Raw genomic sequence first — 17,761 nt, 5'->3', positions numbered from 1 at the left:
TTTAATAAAGATTTCAGCCTATTTGGGCCCCGAGACCTTGAATGGTGGTTATTGAGAAGAAGTTGTTTGAATGAAAAAAGTTTATGCACAGCACATGACAACCAATTGTGCATGTTGACTATACATGTAGTTCATTCTGACCCTTTGGTTCAGATGACCAATAATCAGGTTATGAACTTAGAATAAGAGTACCTGGTATGATCATTAGTATAGATATGTGTTGAATAAAATAGTCTGATTAATCTGCATGCAGTGATATAAAATAACAGAGACAGATTTAGTATGCTATTATTTTATTCTGTAAAATAAATATTGGCATGGTCCTATTATCAGTAGCAATTAAATAAAATAACAATAAAATAATCCTAGTACAACACAAAGTGCAATGGAAAAAGCACTTTACATTGTACCGTATTTATTCTAATAAATGTCTACCCACCATATAATTGTAAATCTTCTCTGACATTTAGTAGAAAAAATACAGTATTTTATTTTCTATCATAAGCCTGAAAGACAACTTGTGTTATAAGTTACTACAATAGAACAAACAATTCTATGGACGGAACAAAAAACTGACAGCGATAAAACTACACTTTAATGTCACAGTAAAATGAGGACGGATAAAACAGAAAAATACTGTATGACAAGGTTATCTTTGAAAACATTTGGACTAGTTATACATGATATTGGGGCTACAAGAATTGAAACAAAAAATTGACAGTTGATGTTGATGACTGATATTGAGGTATTGGTATACATGACCCAGAAAGTTAAAAAGAAGAACATTACTTTAACACTGAAGTTTGACATTTCAAGGACATATATTTTAGAAACCAATATTTATCAAAATGATTACCATATGTCAAAATCATTAATCCTAGTCAGGCTTTAAAGCTGCACTGGCAAGTACATTACAACATATACAACATTATATAATATTTTATGTACAGTACCAGTAACATTTTCGATCATCTGTAAATTCACACAAGGGGCCATCATCCAAAAATGAGGAACATTTATTTTTTCTCTCTAAAATTAAGCACAAAAAATGATAAAAAAAAGGGTTTGTTCAAAATGTACAATGTATAAGAATAAAATTCAGTTTATTGCAAAAATTTAAGTATGGAGGTACGGCAAGTCATGTGTATCTGTAACAAAGTTATATTTCTCTTTGACTCATATATACATTTTGCAATACTCAATGAAATCTAAAAACAATTTGTAACATTAATCTATCACTATTATCTTACACTGTTGGCAGCGACTGACTGCGTTGTTTTTTCACAAACAAATAACCTGGTTCAGTTCTCACAAACACCAGTCATATAAACCCGTTCAGGTGGAGATAACTCATGAAGTGACAGTATAAGGAGGTATTTGCAAAAGTGTAATGTTCAATTTTCATGAATGTCAAAAATGTAATTAATGTATATACTAATTGTGGTAAATAACATGTCATTCTCCTGTACAGTAATTCTATGTGTGTTCCAAGTTGAAGAGTGATTTCCTATACTTATTAATGCATACAAATCTATTGTTATAATGTAGATGATTCTAGACTAAAATATCAGATATTTATGATAAAAAAAATCAATTGCTCAGCAGCATAACTTCAACAGCTTTGTTTGACTGGAAAGAGTGTTAAATGTAATTTCATTGCAGTTAAATTTTATTTTACATATTATGGACATCATACAAAATGGTTTCAAGCAACATTACATGTACATATATGTCGTGTAAGGAATAGTTAAGAATATTAATGATAATATTTCATATGTAAAATGGGCATCACTTGTTTTTAAATATCTGTTATTTTATTGTTTAACTGTACTGAGACAAAAACTATCAAATTATATTTGTAGGAAGTAAGAATGTATCACATAAATCTGGATTAATAATGAACAAATAGAATATGTGTGTATCACATTTGTCTTATGGAAATGTTGAATATGACAATCTAAAATTAGAATTTTTTTTAAAAAAAGTTAGTTTATCACAATACATTATGGAATGTATATCAAATACAACAACATTGAAAAAAAATTAACTAAACAAAACATTTTCACTGACCCATGGGGCTGAACATTACATCAACAAAATACATGTACATGAAACATGTTTAAATAATATGAATAAATGTTACTTTAATAACAAATATTAAACAAAATTCTGGGACAACATTTCCAAGCTCAAGTATTCAGATATCCTGAAAATGATGATGTACATTATTTAAGCAATAACTTCTTAGTCTAACGTAGATGTACACCCGATACATTTCATAATATTCTACAAATACAGTAGTCTTTCTAATAATACACATTTTGATCTAAACTCTGGTTTGATTAAATAAGTAAAGCTTTATCACTTTGAACAGTAGTGTTCTCTAAAGAAGACTTCATTTTGCATTAAGAATAATGTAGAAATTTTCTTTGTACTAAACTGTGTATCTTTATGAAAAACATAAGTTAACCTACCATTCCAACATATAAATGTATTTGTGTTTACCTAAAACAGCTAAATCTAGGTTTTATATTTCTGAATTACTAATTATTCATTTAAAACTATGTGTACTCAACTTGTTACAATCTGATTTCCAATAATAATAATTAAAAAAACCACTATGGCAATTATCACACATAATAATGACTTTACTGTAGACCTTCAGATTTGGCACAATCCCACTTCAGATCTGTGGTCCACAACCACACTTGATAAAGTCTTACTCTACAGCTTCATTTAAAATGTAGAATGATAATATGCTTACTTTATATATACACATAAAGCTTAAGCATCCCCTACAAGCCCTGCTAGATATTACACTGTTATCAATAAAAAGGGGAGGTAAATCTGTAAAATAATCTATTTCTAAAAGGACTATATTGACAAGCATATTATGTGATATGAAAACAAAAAAGGAGTGTAAGTATGGACCATTCTATCAATGACTTCACTTCCTTAATTGTAAACATGAAAGGTTCTATGAATGACTACACTTTATATTCCTTAAATTGTAAGAATGGACAGTTGTATCAATGACTTAACTTTATACTCCTTAAATTGTAAGAATGGACGGTTCTATCAATGCCTTAATTATAATTACTTTATACTCATTAAACTGAATATCTGATCCTGTAAGATTTTGTTAAGTTCGTTGAAAACTCAATTCTTTCATGCACCTTATTAGTGTCTGTAGCAAGAGTCAGGACTGCACCAATTCAGAACTTAAATCCAAGGCAGGAGAATGCATTTGTTGAATGCAACCTGCCTGTTCAGCATACATATATACTAGGTACCGGGGGTATGTACATAGTACACATCCACAGACCTGCCACATACCAGGTACCAGGGTTTTTTACATAGTATGCATCCACAGACCTGCCATATATCAGGTACCGGGGGGCATGTACATACTAGGTACTGGGGGGTATGTACATAGTACACATCCACAGACCTGCCATATATAAGGTACCGGAGGGTATGTACATGGTACACGTACATGGTACACATCCGTAGACCTGCCATATATCAGGTACCGGGGGGGGGCATGTACATGGGATGATACACATCCACAGACCTGCCATCCTTGATACTGCAGAGGTGTATCTACAAGTGGTCTGTGCCCAACTCAATAGGAGCATGACCTGGGTTGGTATAGTAAACTCCTTTATTAAACTATAGCTGTATACACATCAGAAGCGTATATTTGTTGGACGGAGGACAGCTGAAGAACCTCTGGAATTCCCTCTCTGTTGTGATAGTAAAGGCTTGGAACCCTTGAATCCATTTGTCTGCAACATCAAACAGAGCAACATTTGATTTATCATATCTTAATTAACATTGCTAGGCGAATCCAAGTTTTAAATGGCACATGAAAACTAAAATCTGGTTGTTGTTTAATTTGTGTCAAGTTCCTGCAATGATAAAAATAATGGATCTATGTCAATAAAATCATTTGAAAATGTGAACATCTTGGTATTTAATGTCCAGAGTAAAACTCAATTTTAATTATTATCATATATTTATCAATTTTATTAAAACTACCACCAAAAGTGAAATAAAAATAAATTGTAAAATAAAATTCAGATTTATGACCCAAGCACATGCTGCTTCATTTCTGAAGTTTTCTGTTGAAAAAGTCCACAACCATCTGTGTACCCGATAAATCAAGGTGATAGGATGAAAGACATGTGTGGGGATATAAACACTTCTATTGATTAACAACAAAATATGCTTAGCATGCAAGACTTCTGTAACATGTTTAATTATGTAAACAAATCATGACCCTACCATGATTACTACCATATTTGATTCTGAATGGATTCCAGATTCTCACTACTTAACTGCAAACATTAATATGACAACAGCTTGCACTAATTAAGGTGAAGGAAATTAGATAATTTAAAGGTTGATCCTACACAACTAGTTTAATATCACAGGAGAAATTATTTTGATGATACTGTCTATACAGATTTTGGTGATTGGGGCGAGACATCAGTGTTTAAATATAATGTATATGGGAAGATGTTATATTTGAATATTCAAAACCAATTCATAAAGTTGGAGATCGTTAGATTCACATATAATATCAGTTGATGGGGGAGTTCTACAACACCACTGAAAGTCTAAAAACATGGATGTTGATGCAATGTTTTGATTATAGGGTTACCAACTTATTTATAAAGGTTTGAATAAACATGCAGGACACATCAGGGTTCATCCCGATCTGTATAATAATACACTGGCAGCATGCAACAAGAAGGAAGGGTAGAGTGATGGGAGAATGCCAAGTGAAAGAAAACCATCACCAAGGTATTAGTGTATATAGGAGAGGGAGATATAAGGTGATCTCAATATCCATCCTTACATAAGGTGACCAATGAGTCTGCAAATATTACAACATCAAATATCACAATAAAAGTTACCTCACTCTCCTTTTAATGCACTTCTTAAATTAGCCTACAAAATCCACACAGCCATTTATAAGTGAATAGGCTCCAACCAAATAATTTCATGTAGCTTCAAACATATTTCAGTTATTAGATTTTAACAGACATCATGACAACTAATGTTGACATGAATTGAGTTAAGATGATCAAGTGGAATGATATTTTTTTTAAATATCTGATAAAGAAAAGTACAAATACCTAACTGGTACTTCCAAAGTACTTTGGTAGAGATAGGACAATTAATAAAAAAATATTTCTGTTCTGCAATTTTTAAGCTGACTTAAAAAAACTCATAATCCAAAGATATTTGTCAAATCAGCTTCCCATTGCTTCAACACATACACAAAACATACAGATGCAAATTTATCAGTATGAGTTGAATAATGGAATGTACAGCTATCAATGGTGGATGAAGGTGTTGACTGAAAATATATCTATGCACTATAGTGAGGCTTGTTATCAATGAGGGATGCTTACATAGACAAACTGGTGGGGAGGGGGAGCCTGTGGTATGGACGGCTGGGCAGGTAAGTTACCAGGGAACTCCGAAACTGAAATACAAAATTGCACTTATTGGAACAATATAGACCAAGCACCAAATGTGCACACAAGCATTTTGTTATTTCATATAAGATGTAGTTTTCATTGAAATTTTCAATAGAGTTATTAAAGACTAATTTAAAACGTAAGTGTTAAATTTTAATTAGCAGAAATGTTAAACCAATGATTGTTTGCTCTAAGAAAATTCAATTGCCATCAAGTTCTTACATATGATTTTATTTTAACAACTTACTTTTCAGTTTCTCATTAAGTCTGTCCAATGATTCTAACAGTCTTTTCTCCTCTATAGATAAAGCTGAAGGCACTGAAAATATATTAAAATTATATCATCGATTTTGTCATCTACAAATCTAACTTAGGAAACATATACAAAATGTACATGTATATTACACAAGTCTAGTCAGGCAACCAAAATTAATGCAAATGCAAGCAAGATTAAGTCTGAACATTTTTAGAAAGAATTCTAAAACCAACAATACATTTATATGTCATAGATACTTACCCTTTTGGTCAGGTCTAGCATTATTATTGGCCTGATGACGTTTCTGCGCGTCCTCCATTGCCATATTGATCTGACTGTCAGACAAAGACTGCTGTGTTAGCTGCTCAGCTACCACGAAGGCTGCCATACTTTCACTGGCTAATAAAGAAAATTTCATGATGTAATGAGGGCTGCCATACTTTCACTGGCTAATAAAGAAAATTTCATGATGTAATGAGGGCTGCCATACTTTCACTGGCAAATAAAGAAAATTTAACGATGTAATGAGAGATGCCATACTTTCACTGGCTAATAAATAAAGTTTAATAATGTAATGAGGGCTGCCATACTTTTACTGGCTAAAAAGGAAAATTTAATGATGTAATGAGGGCTGCCATACTTTTACTGGCTAAAAAGGTGTAATGAGGGCTGCCATACTTTCACTGGCTTAAAAAGAAAATTTAAAAATGTAATGAGGGCTGCCATACTTTCACTGGCTAAAAAGGGAAATTTAACTTTGTAATTAGGACTGCCATACTTTCACTGGCTAAAAAGGAAAATTTGATAATGTAATGAGGACTGCCATACATTCACTGGCTAAAAAGAAAATTTAACGATGTTATGAGGGCTACCATACTTTCACTGGCTAATAAAGAAAATTTAATGATGTTTCACAGTAAAATAAATGAGTGAGTATGCTTATATATTTTGTACATTGTATGTAATATTATATGTTCTAGAAAGAAAGAATTTAGCCTATCCTTAGTCCAAAAATATAATGTCAATGTACATTGTATGTAATATAAGTTCTAGAAAGAAAGAATTTAGTCTATCCTTAGTCCAAAAATATAATGTCAATATATCGGTAATACAATAAGGTAACTAATGAATTATATTTAATATATACCATCTGCAGGCATTGATGGGGCAATTCCCTGCTGAGGCTCAGTATTGCTCATCACTGGTCCATGGTAGGTGATGAACTCTCTACTGGGTGACGAGGCGGGAGCCTTCCCCAGGCTGTTAGGGTTGTGTTGTCTCCGCTGCTGTAGGAGACCATACCTCCGTGCGCTGGCCTGATCTGCAGCACTGGTAGGTTTTCTGTGGTAGGAATTCTGGTTAGAGAACGGCTGTGTGTGAGGCTGAGACGGAGCCACCCGTGTGTTGTACATCTGTCCGAGGGCCGCCCCGTCAATATATGTATGTGACATGGTAGCTGCTTGACGAGGCTGGGAGGAATGCTGCTCATTAGACTGGATAGATTTCTCAGCTTCAACAACAGTACTTTGTCCTGTAGTACTACTACGATTCAGACATGTTCGTACTTTGTCCCACAAAAAGTTTATCTCGTCATCTGTTGGCGTGCGATCAATACGCATCCCATTTTCATCATAAACAGGTGCCTCATATACTTTACCACTAGCACTGATGCCTTGAGAAGGAGGCGAAAGGCTTGCAGACGGCTGTTGATGGTTGGAATTTCTCTCATTCTTGTGAGAAGCAACAGCATTGTTTAATCTAGCAAGATTAAACACAGTCACATCTGACCCATTCCCATTCTGCACAGGAACCTTACTCATAAAATTATTGTTAGTAACAGTGACAGTTTTATCTGTTGTGCCATTAAGACCAGAAGTAGGTGTTCTGTTATGCGTGATTATGTGAGCGGCTGCCTGAGGTCTTATAGTTGATTTATGTTTCTGTGGCCCGATCCAGGTCCGATGAGCACCAGCACTGGCCACACGTGGAGGCTTCCCTGTAGGTTCTGCCTGGGTTGTCTGCATAACTGCTTTGGCTGATACAGGACGCTTAGAGTAACCTATCATAAAATCAAATATATATTGATACCACTAGACCACAAAATAAATTTATGTTACCAATAGGCACATTACTAATACAAGATTTCTATTAGGATACAGTCAAAACTGTCTACAATGACCATCCAAAGGACAAAGGGAAAGTGATATTTATGGTCAAGTGGTTTTTATACACTGGTCAAATGGTGTCGAAATTGGTCATTTGGGACCCTATATATATATAAGAAAGTGGTGTTTTTAACCAGGATGTCTTTATACAGAGGTAGTCGCTAAGGCAGGTTAGGATGTAGTTCAGCTATTGAAACTGTATCCACTGAATGACGAACCTGGTTTTCTGGATAAGTAGTCACTTTCTGTGTGCTCTGCTTCATCCTCATCTTCATACAAATCGTGGTCTGCAAATCTTACACTTTTCTTCTTAATAGGTACCTGAAAGTCAATGGTTACATTAAATTAGTTGTCCTAAATTGCTCTTAGAATTGCTGTTATAGCTATAAGTACAGAGATTGATTGATATATTAATATTTTTTAATTGGATTTCAAGTCGTAACTACAGAAGTATTATATAGTAGGATTGGTTATTTACTGTATCATAAAATGTTACCAGTCCATTGTATATATATCTCCATCAATTTTAAGATAACATGGGTTGGTTGTAACTTTCACAGCTTGTGTCATAGAATAACATAAGTCAGATATTTGAATATTTTCAATTTTAATGCTGAGACTACTTACATTTACTGGTGAATTTTTATCTTGTTGTAAGTGAGACCTTGTAACTTCTAAACTGTCTCGGACATCAAACTTCTTGTTCATACTACCAGTGGAACCAGCCTTTTTAAGTATCCCTCCTGAGGGGGGTCGTCGCTTTAAGATACCCTGTACACCATTTCCCTCAGACATCTCCACATCCCCCTTGGTTTTCGAGGATTTCGCCAGTTCACTGTCATCCTTGGCTTTCCTTTGTATGCCAACAACAGAAGGAGGTTCTTCTGCGCGGAATGTCTGATATGTTACATGACGCACCTGTACGGCCGGATGGTCAGGCAGCACTGCCACCTTACCATTCACATATCCAAAGGTGGATGTTGCAGCGGTATCTACAGTACATACTGGGGGCCTGGTGGAGGACTGCACTCCATTCTGAGGACTACTTACTATCACAGGAGGTGTGGGTTTGGGGAGACTAACACTAGGTGGCGCTGCGTTTGTCCGTGTTGCACTTACAGGCCTAGGTAAACGACTTACAGTTTGGGGGGTAGACACTGGAGGATCATTGGTGACCTCCAACATTCCATTTGTCACTGTCTCTAAGAAGTCCAGATTTTTCCCAGACTCATGCTGAAGTTGTGTTGTAGTTGGTTTACTATATACAGGCTGAGGTTGGGTTTGTGGCGGAACTGCATTAGAACTTACACCATTTTGTAGCACCTGTTTTGAACCTGAACTATCACATGTAGAATTGACTGGCCGAGGTTGGTATGCACTGGTTACACTTTGATCTGAAGTATACGGTACATTTGCCTGTGAATACATTCCAGCACTGACATAAGGCTGGTTTGAGTTGCTAGTCCTTTGTAGGTTTGAAGTGTACTGTTGTTGAAGGCTATCGGCCTCCTCTGTCCAAGCATTACTCTGGGCATAGCTGTGGACCGCTGGAGTCATCCCTTTGCCATAGGCAGTGGTCGTTGTCACTGAAGTCATGGTATTTCGCACAGCGAATGGATTGTTTTTAGTCACCATATTAGAGGCATCAGAATTCACCAAGTTTCTGCGAGCACTTGCCTGATCTACAGGTGAAGGAGTTGCCCAAGCACGAACATGTACTTTTGGACGGGTATCTGACTTTGAAGCACTCCTAGGACTTGAAGGAGGATAAGGAACATGATCAACATTAAAAGATTCAATCCTAGCATTCGTTTCCAAATAGAATGTCCGTTGGTCATTTGAAATCAGATCATTGCGTGCATTTAACTGATTGTTCAAGTAATGTTGTTCATTATAATCACCATTAGTATGCTGAAAGTTTTTCATATCTTGTAAGTTCTGGTTTGCATCATAGACAACTTCACTTGCGTTTGCAGGTTCATCTTCAAGTTCCCTTCCTGCTGAGCCATACCCCTTACCTGTGGGCGTACTGTCTGAACCTTCAAGACTGTCCACACTGTCAAGACTTTCACTGTGAACCATACCTCCTATATCAACATCTTCTTCACCCTGAATTTTCCTATCTGATGCAATCTCCTGCATGATGGCATTGTTGAATTCATACAATGACTGTTGCTGGTCCTGTACCAATAGCTGCTGGTGATGTTCAAGTTGCTGTTCAAACAAGCTTCTGCTATTTGAAAGGTTGCGTAAACTTTTATCGTGAAGTTTTTCCCGTTTTTCTGCTTCCTTGCCTGGCCTAGAAATCTTATGTACATCCCCAGGTGAAGGAGGATGGTGTGGACTAGCATACTTGTTGAAGTAAGGGCGGTTAAGAGGGTCTTTATTATTTGAGCGGCCACTTGAACCCCCAGATAATGTACTGCTCTGTCTTGATATAGAGCCCATAGACCCTGTACTGTTCTGTCTGGACAAAGACCCTCGCACCAGTCGAAGGGTGTCCTCAAGAGCTCGGTTTGGGGATGTGCTACCTGGAACAGAAATTCGACTGTTGTTATAAATCTTAATAAACTTCTAAATCTTATCAAATTTGCCTCAGTTTTGAAATGGGAACTTTTTGTCTTACTTTGTGGAGGAAACTCAAGTCTACTGAGTTTTAAATAATAAATCTGAATATCGAGAATCGCTGGACATACAATGTAGCTAGAAATGTCTGTGAGATGCAAATTCAGAACCTCCATACATCAATGTGGCAGTGGCATAATAATATGAAACACTTTCTTTGATTTTTTAATTAAGTAGGATTAGTAGGAACTTGAAAAAAAATTTTCACAAAAGATAATAAACAATACCTCCAGTATGACTGCTTGGTCGTGACGAAACATGTGACCTTTGGTAACGCTCTGTTGCTTCTCTCTGCTGCTCACGTCGTTTACTTAAAATCAATTTCCTTCTCTTTTCTTCCCGGTCTGCTTCAGCTCTGCGTTTAGCTGCCAGAGCCCTATTCACAATTAAATAATTTATGTACAAAAACACTGAAGCATAAATTCAATAAAAATTCAACTGCAACAAGCAAATTCGTGGAAGTTATTGCGTTGACGGAACTAAATTTTGGTGAAAGCAGGGGATAAGAATGATGTTGTCTAGAACAATTTAAAGCGGGGGATAAGAATGATATTGTCTAGAACAATTTTACTTTTATTTTTTTAAAACTACACAGATCATTGTGTGTTCAATAATAATGAATACCAGACGTTTTTATTGATCACAGGTTATAATAGTTTGATTTATTCAACACTTATTAGACACTTCCAATATCTATTTTTTGTAATATCTGATTATGCTTCAGGGGTTTCATTATCTTTCAGGAGAGGCGGTATAATTGCAATTTCAGAGGGTACTTTTCTATACCATTTGTATGCTATCAAATGTAATTTAGACCAAATCAGGCAGTACCACAGCCAGGTTCAAGCAGCAAAAAGTACCGGGTACCACCTGATATTGAAACCCCTGATGCTTGTTCAGTGGTTGTACATCCATGCTTTCATTTCAGGTAATCAAGGCTCAGAATGCATTAGTTTTGTAAATATAACAAGAAAGTCTATGAATGACTTAAAATACAGAGACTACAGACTTGAGGGTATTTTTACCATATTCCAATAATGACACATTTGATAATGTAACAAATGAAGGCATGTCCTTGAATACAAGTTGTGTATATATATCCATAAAGAAAATTTTAAGGTTCAATAAATAATCAATAAGCCTCTAGTCATATAATAATACACCTTTTAACAACATTTTTCATAATGTCACCAATACAGTTCAACAACCAAAGTTCAAATAATACAAACATCTAGAGTGTGTATCAGATAATTCAAAATACAAAAACAACATAAATAATGTTCTGCTGTAGGCAATCACTAAGTGTTTATTATTACAAATACATGTACATGTACGTGGCCTAGAAATAAATCAATAGTTGAAGTGTTTGGTGAATAATTTATTGCAGTATATATACCTGGTACATGTGTACATGTGTACATGTATGTACTCTGTATCTACTTAATAAACAATAGATTAATTATTGATCAACTTTGTATATCTTTATTGCACTTCTGAGACATATCTAGAATAGATATTACTTACCGTCTACGTTTATTGGTCTCATAGGTAAGCTTTTTAGATCGGGCCAGAGAGTCAGCTTTACTGTCATATTCAAGTTGTTTTAAATGTTCCAAGCGCTGTGACTGCATACCTCGGTACTGTTTTCTGTAGAAAACTTGTTAAGGATGTGTATTGTGTGCACAGCTGAGGTATAACATTTTACAATCAATATTTTCTCTAACTCCCATAGAAAGCTACATTTTAATGAAAGTTATTTGACTACATACATGTATCTGTATTATGTACATAGGTTTTCAAAAATTTATGTTGAGAACATGGACAAGGTTGTTACAAGCTATAGTTTTACAGTAAATGTATCAATAATAATGAACTCTTATTTCTTTACAGAAGTGCAAAGAGAGGTTCATTTGTTATTTTTAGCTTAATGGCCAAAATTCAGATCCATGGTTCAAATGGTTAAAGAGAGTCTGCTGCCCATTTCCCAATCAAAGCATTATGTACCAGGTACACTAAGCACATAACTAAGTAACTGAGAACTATTTAACACCATATATACAAGCTCCATTAAATGGTCAAATGGAGCTCATAGTATTACATGGTGTTAAAAAATTAGCTGAGTAACAGATATATATATATATTCTGATACTAAATTTGAAATGAAAACTTTCATATACCATAAAGGTTAGTTTTTTCTTTAGCAAATAACAAATGTTTTCAGCGGGGAAAATACATATGATTCCCCTCAAGTGCCCCGACCAGGAATCGAACCCAGGTCTCCAGTGTGAAAAACTACAACTCTACCGACTGAGCCAAAGAAGCATGCTCTGTGAGACGAGTGACAGAGGCCTTGTTTAACAAACCACACCGACCCACTCTTTTACATATGCTTTTCTGCTTATGGCTGTTATTGTAGAAAAAAATTGTATCGCGATAACTTCAGCTTCTACACTTGACCTCCACAAACATGTTTTTATCGCTCAGCACTGAATGAGTGATTTGATTAAGGTTAGAGGCGAATAAAGTTGTTCTTTCCTATAAATATGGCTTTGAAAATGACGCGAAAATAATTAATTTCATTTTCGTAATTAGTGATTATAATTTGCAAAATGTGATTGATAGCGTGAACAGATATAAGGTATAGAAGAAAAAGAGAAAATAATGTTCTTCACTTTTAACTAGTTCATTCAATCAGACTTTGAAATTGACAATTAAGATGGTCCTAATCGTTTGAGGGGCGCTAAGGGGACTAGTTTTTTTTATATTAATTTAATATAGCAGGTCAGTGTTTATGTACATAGTACTTCTTTGGCTCAGTTGATAAAGTCAGTGGTGGGCACTCGAAAGGGACGTTCGGTGGTATTTCCCCCTATTCTCCTACACGTTACTCCAACAATGTTAGAGGTATAGCACGATGAGACACTTTTGATCATTAGGTCGTGTCTAACCTTTTATACCAACCCTTAAAATTGAAGAACAAGAAGGAATGTCACAATGTGTATTTTCAAATGGAAATCAAATGGACAATAAACTTATTTAACTAGATTCTGAACTTAGTTAAGTAGTGTATCCGTCAACAGTAACATATATATGACAAATTTCATTATTTATTTGAATGATTCTATCTAGCACCATACAACAAAAGATACGAGTAAGCTCCAGTGAGCATAGTAGCTTTGGCATCGTTGATGGTGTCGTCGTCCATTTTTATGGTTATCTGTGATCACCGGGTAAATACATTGTAAATTGTTTTACGAAATATATCTGATTCGTGGTCGAAGTACCTGGTACAGTTTTGACCTCAGATGTGGTCCCCATCGAAAGAAATCTTCGAAATCACGAAAATAATAGCATAACTCCGGGGCTAGATACCACTATTGCCGCCATATTGTTTTGGTAACAACTTGCGCAGGTATGAACAAGTTTGGAGTCATCTTTGCGCAGCGACGGAAGTTGTAAACTAAATTTAAACAAGAATTCACCCGGAAAAATGTCCATGTCAAACTCCGCAATATAATATAGCCCAAAGAACCATCTATATTATTATGCCTAATATAAAGGACAGTAAATATAAGTTATTTAAAATTTTGGTACTTTGAGAATCACCATTTTCAACATCAAGAGGCTTATTTATGTAGTTCTCATTTTATTATGGAAGTAAAAATGAACAACAAATATGTATATATGGAAAGTAATAACTATTTTCATTTGATAATTTATATATTTCATTTTATCAAACATGACAAACGATACATTTATTTCAGAACCGAATAAGTTATCTTTTCATGAAGGTTTTTTTCTGTTCTATCGTCTTTTTGTGTATAGCATTGAGCCGATGAACACCCATTCACCGTCTATATAAAAGATGGAAAAAAACGTTATCCTTTGAATATTTATAATATCTCCTTTACAGCTGTTGGGGTCTCATGGATGTTAGTACACGTCAACATTCATAATAAACCGACTACACCAGTATAACATTCTAGTCATTTGCAAATAATGCAAGGTTTTCTGATGTGGGATCATTTTCAGATATGCATCTATAAAGATCATTTCCACAGGCTTACCGGTACTTACATTAGATATTCTTTTTATATGTTGTGAATTTCAATACTTTCCTGGTATCCAAACGAAGACAAATACATTGAAGATGCCGAGACATACATAACTTGACATCAGACGATGTAGATTCTTTCATCATTATTGGATTCTCGTTTATAATGTATTTTTCCGCATTCTAAAAGTACGAAGGCCACTTTTATCATATGCATGCTGTGTGTTTTGCTAGCTCCTGATTGGCAGAAACTACATTTTCCCGCCATGATACAACACGATATCCCAGAAAATTCCAAACTATATTTATGGATGTGAACGGTCATCCCAGGTTGATATAAGATTCCAAAAAATCGAGGTCGTACCGAAATATAGAAATTTTACATTATGACGCCATGCTATATTGACATCACGCTCACTTTCGGGGTTGATATAAGATTCCGTCGTACCCAAATATAGTCAAAAGGGACTTTCCATGACGTCAAGATAAGCTAGTGTGACATCAGCAAAATATGACGAAAGTGATCACTTCCTCATGTTGATAAATCACCGTCTCCAACTGAAAACATATCTATTTCTTTGAATGCTATCATAAATTTGACGATTACATCAAAGATGTTACCAGTACGCACCACAGTGAAGAACAAAGAGAAGGGACGGAATGGATTGTTGATGAGTATTTCCATATTGTTTAATTCAGCGATATTACGCTCTGAACAGAATATTGAAGGGAGATGCTGGTATATATACTGTTTGCGAGGTCGCTTATTTAAGGAATAGATGGTCTATGTAGAATATGATTTTTATCGGTTTTTTATCTAGACCTCTAAAACGTCTAAAAATGGTCTTAGGGCACTCTGGTGGGTCCACGATTATATATTTACATTTTGCACTGACATGGACTCAATAACCATGCTTTCTAGTATATCATTATCAGTGCATAATGTTAGCACAACACGCGCGGCGATTCTATTGTTACGTGAATAGTCGATGGCGTAGCGACCCCACTTTTGGCGGGAACATGAAGAACTCGATTCCAATCAGCTGATGATGACGGGAGAGAAAAAAAATATGTGTATTTTAATAAAAAATATGCAACTGCCGCAGGAATTAATAATATTTATTTACTTGAAAAACTGTAAATATAAGGAATAGATGTTTATTTCGTTGAGGTTATGAGGGTATAATGATAATGGAGCCCGTGTAAATTCTATGTAATCCGGCTTCGCCAGGATTACATCACCTGCTCCATTATCATTATACCCTCATAACTTCATCAAAATAAACATCTATTCCTTAAATAAATCTGTAACTAATTCTCAGATCCCTGTGAATTCTATTGCCCGATGATCGGCAATGCTCTATAGGCCGGGATCTAGGGGTGGTCTACGTGCACCCCCCCCCCCCCCCACAACTTAACGAACCAATGACCAATGTTTTTCTGAAGCCTCATGACCCACTGATAACGAAATCGAGAGGTAACATTGTATAAACTGGGATGAACTTCCTGTTATGACGTCATCAAGATGGCCGCCAACTCGAATTTCACTAAAGATTGAAAAATAGTCATAACATTGACATTTTTCAACCGAAGAAGACAACAAATACATATCAGGACCATATAATCCAATATATGTAGTGATTTCTACGCAGGAAATGAAAAAATAGGATCTTAAGCTCAAAAATGGTAATTTTTTAGCAAATTTTATTATATTTGGCTTGACGCAGAAAAAATGTTTGCCAAAAGCAAACTATTATTTCTAATCAGTTATTTGACCTCTTATCAATCAGTAAAAACAACACCAACAAAAAAAAAACAATGTTAACATTGTATAAGCTCCGGTTATGACGTCATCAAGATGGCCGCCATCTCGAATTTCACTAACAATTGAAAAATAGTCATAACATTAACATTTTTCAACCGAAGTAGACAAATGAGATATCAAAATGATCATAATATAACAAAAAAATCATATCGGGACCATATAATCCAATATATGTAGTGATTTCTACGCAGGAAATGAAAAAATAGGATTTTAAGCTCAAAAATGATAATTTTTTAGCAAATTTTTCATATTTGGCTTGACGCAGCTATAATTGTTTCTAAACAAGAAACTATTATTCGTAATCAATTATTTGACCTATTATCAATTAGTAAAAACAACAACAACAAAAATATATAGAAATGCAAAAGAGAATTATTGTTATACCATCATTTGGTTTACAAAACATCACAGGGTATATGATTGCTGTTTTTTCCAAACCGCTGACACTACAGTTTCCGGATGTCTTAGAACTTCCTGAAGATAACATTGGCAATTGACGATTCATATCTTAACACATTTGAATTTTAAGTTGGCTTAATATCTAAGTGGGACTTGACAATATCCTAACAAAATCCATTTTCATGTTCGAAAGTTTGTAGACTAGTAGCGTCTCAAAATGAAATTTTACTGCACAACGCCAACTAATAAATCAAATTAAAACTGAAGAAAGCATTTGTTTCCGTTAATACCACGACACTTTCCGAAATTTGTTTCTTTTAGAAATAGCGCATCCACTGTTAACTTTATTTTTCTGTGTATAACGTAAGGAAATGTCAGATGGTTACTGCAGTATCACATATTTCTTTCAATAGTTCTTAATGATAAGCGTTATCTTTGTGCGTGCTTTCTCGCCAGAGTGTCGATGAGCTGATGAGCTGATGTGATATTACATTACCGGTTTACCATCGTGGTTCTAACTTGTCAACCGTCCATGGTCAGAGGTAACATCAAGAACATCGGGTTCGCGGATGTGGGAGCTCATCCTGTTTTCAACCTTGTGATTCACATATCGTATATGATGTTCCAGACCTCTCCGGTAGGATGGAAAAGACACCAGAGCCATATTCTGCGAAGGGTTGAGTTGCATCTCCTTAATTCGTATAAAGCACAATTCCTCATTCTTGTGAACCCTCAGTGACCATAGATGACAGAGGTGAATCATTTGAGGTCATAAATGAGGTCTACAGTGAAGTTCCTCTCTTTGCCAAGTTTGGAGAGCACTGTAGAAAACTTTTTCTGGAGAGTCTTCAATGGTGTATCCACGCATACACCAGATGCGACACAACCAGTACCTTCAAGGGACATGGGAAAGTCTGACCAATGAAAAACATTTAACATTTATGA

General features: G+C 35.2%; 1 protein-coding gene across 3 annotated transcripts; it reads right to left on the bottom strand.

Annotated features, from left to right (window-relative positions):
- Positions 1-276: 276 nt before the first annotated feature.
- Positions 277-13,965, bottom strand: LOC138333600 (centrosomal protein of 126 kDa-like). Of its 3 annotated transcripts, none has more exons than XM_069282094.1 (11): positions 13,688-13,965; positions 12,063-12,185; positions 10,766-10,914; positions 8,541-10,444; positions 8,132-8,234; positions 6,896-7,807; positions 6,010-6,147; positions 5,740-5,811; positions 5,424-5,497; positions 4,923-4,956; positions 277-3,788 (listed from the first exon to the last, which is right to left on the bottom strand). In XM_069282094.1, the coding sequence occupies exons 1-10, from the start codon at positions 13,741-13,743 to the stop codon at positions 4,924-4,926; spliced, it is 3,564 nt and encodes a 1,187-aa protein (XP_069138195.1). In that variant the 5' UTR covers positions 13,744-13,965; the 3' UTR covers positions 277-3,788; position 4,923. The 3 variants fall into 3 exon arrangements, with proteins under 3 accessions (XP_069138195.1, XP_069138184.1, XP_069138191.1); XM_069282083.1 differs by lacking the exon at positions 4,923-4,956 and adding an exon at positions 4,865-4,882; XM_069282090.1 differs by lacking the exon at positions 4,923-4,956 and having other exon boundaries at positions 13,688-13,964.
- Between the last annotated feature and the right edge of the window lie 3,796 nt (positions 13,966-17,761).

This window comes from Argopecten irradians, chromosome 1, assembly GCF_041381155.1.
Source record: "Argopecten irradians isolate NY chromosome 1, Ai_NY, whole genome shotgun sequence".
Taxonomy (NCBI): Eukaryota; Metazoa; Mollusca; class Bivalvia; order Pectinida; family Pectinidae; genus Argopecten; species Argopecten irradians.
The sequence above is the reverse complement of the archived record's forward strand: the minus strand, read 5'-3'. Positions and strand labels throughout refer to the sequence as shown.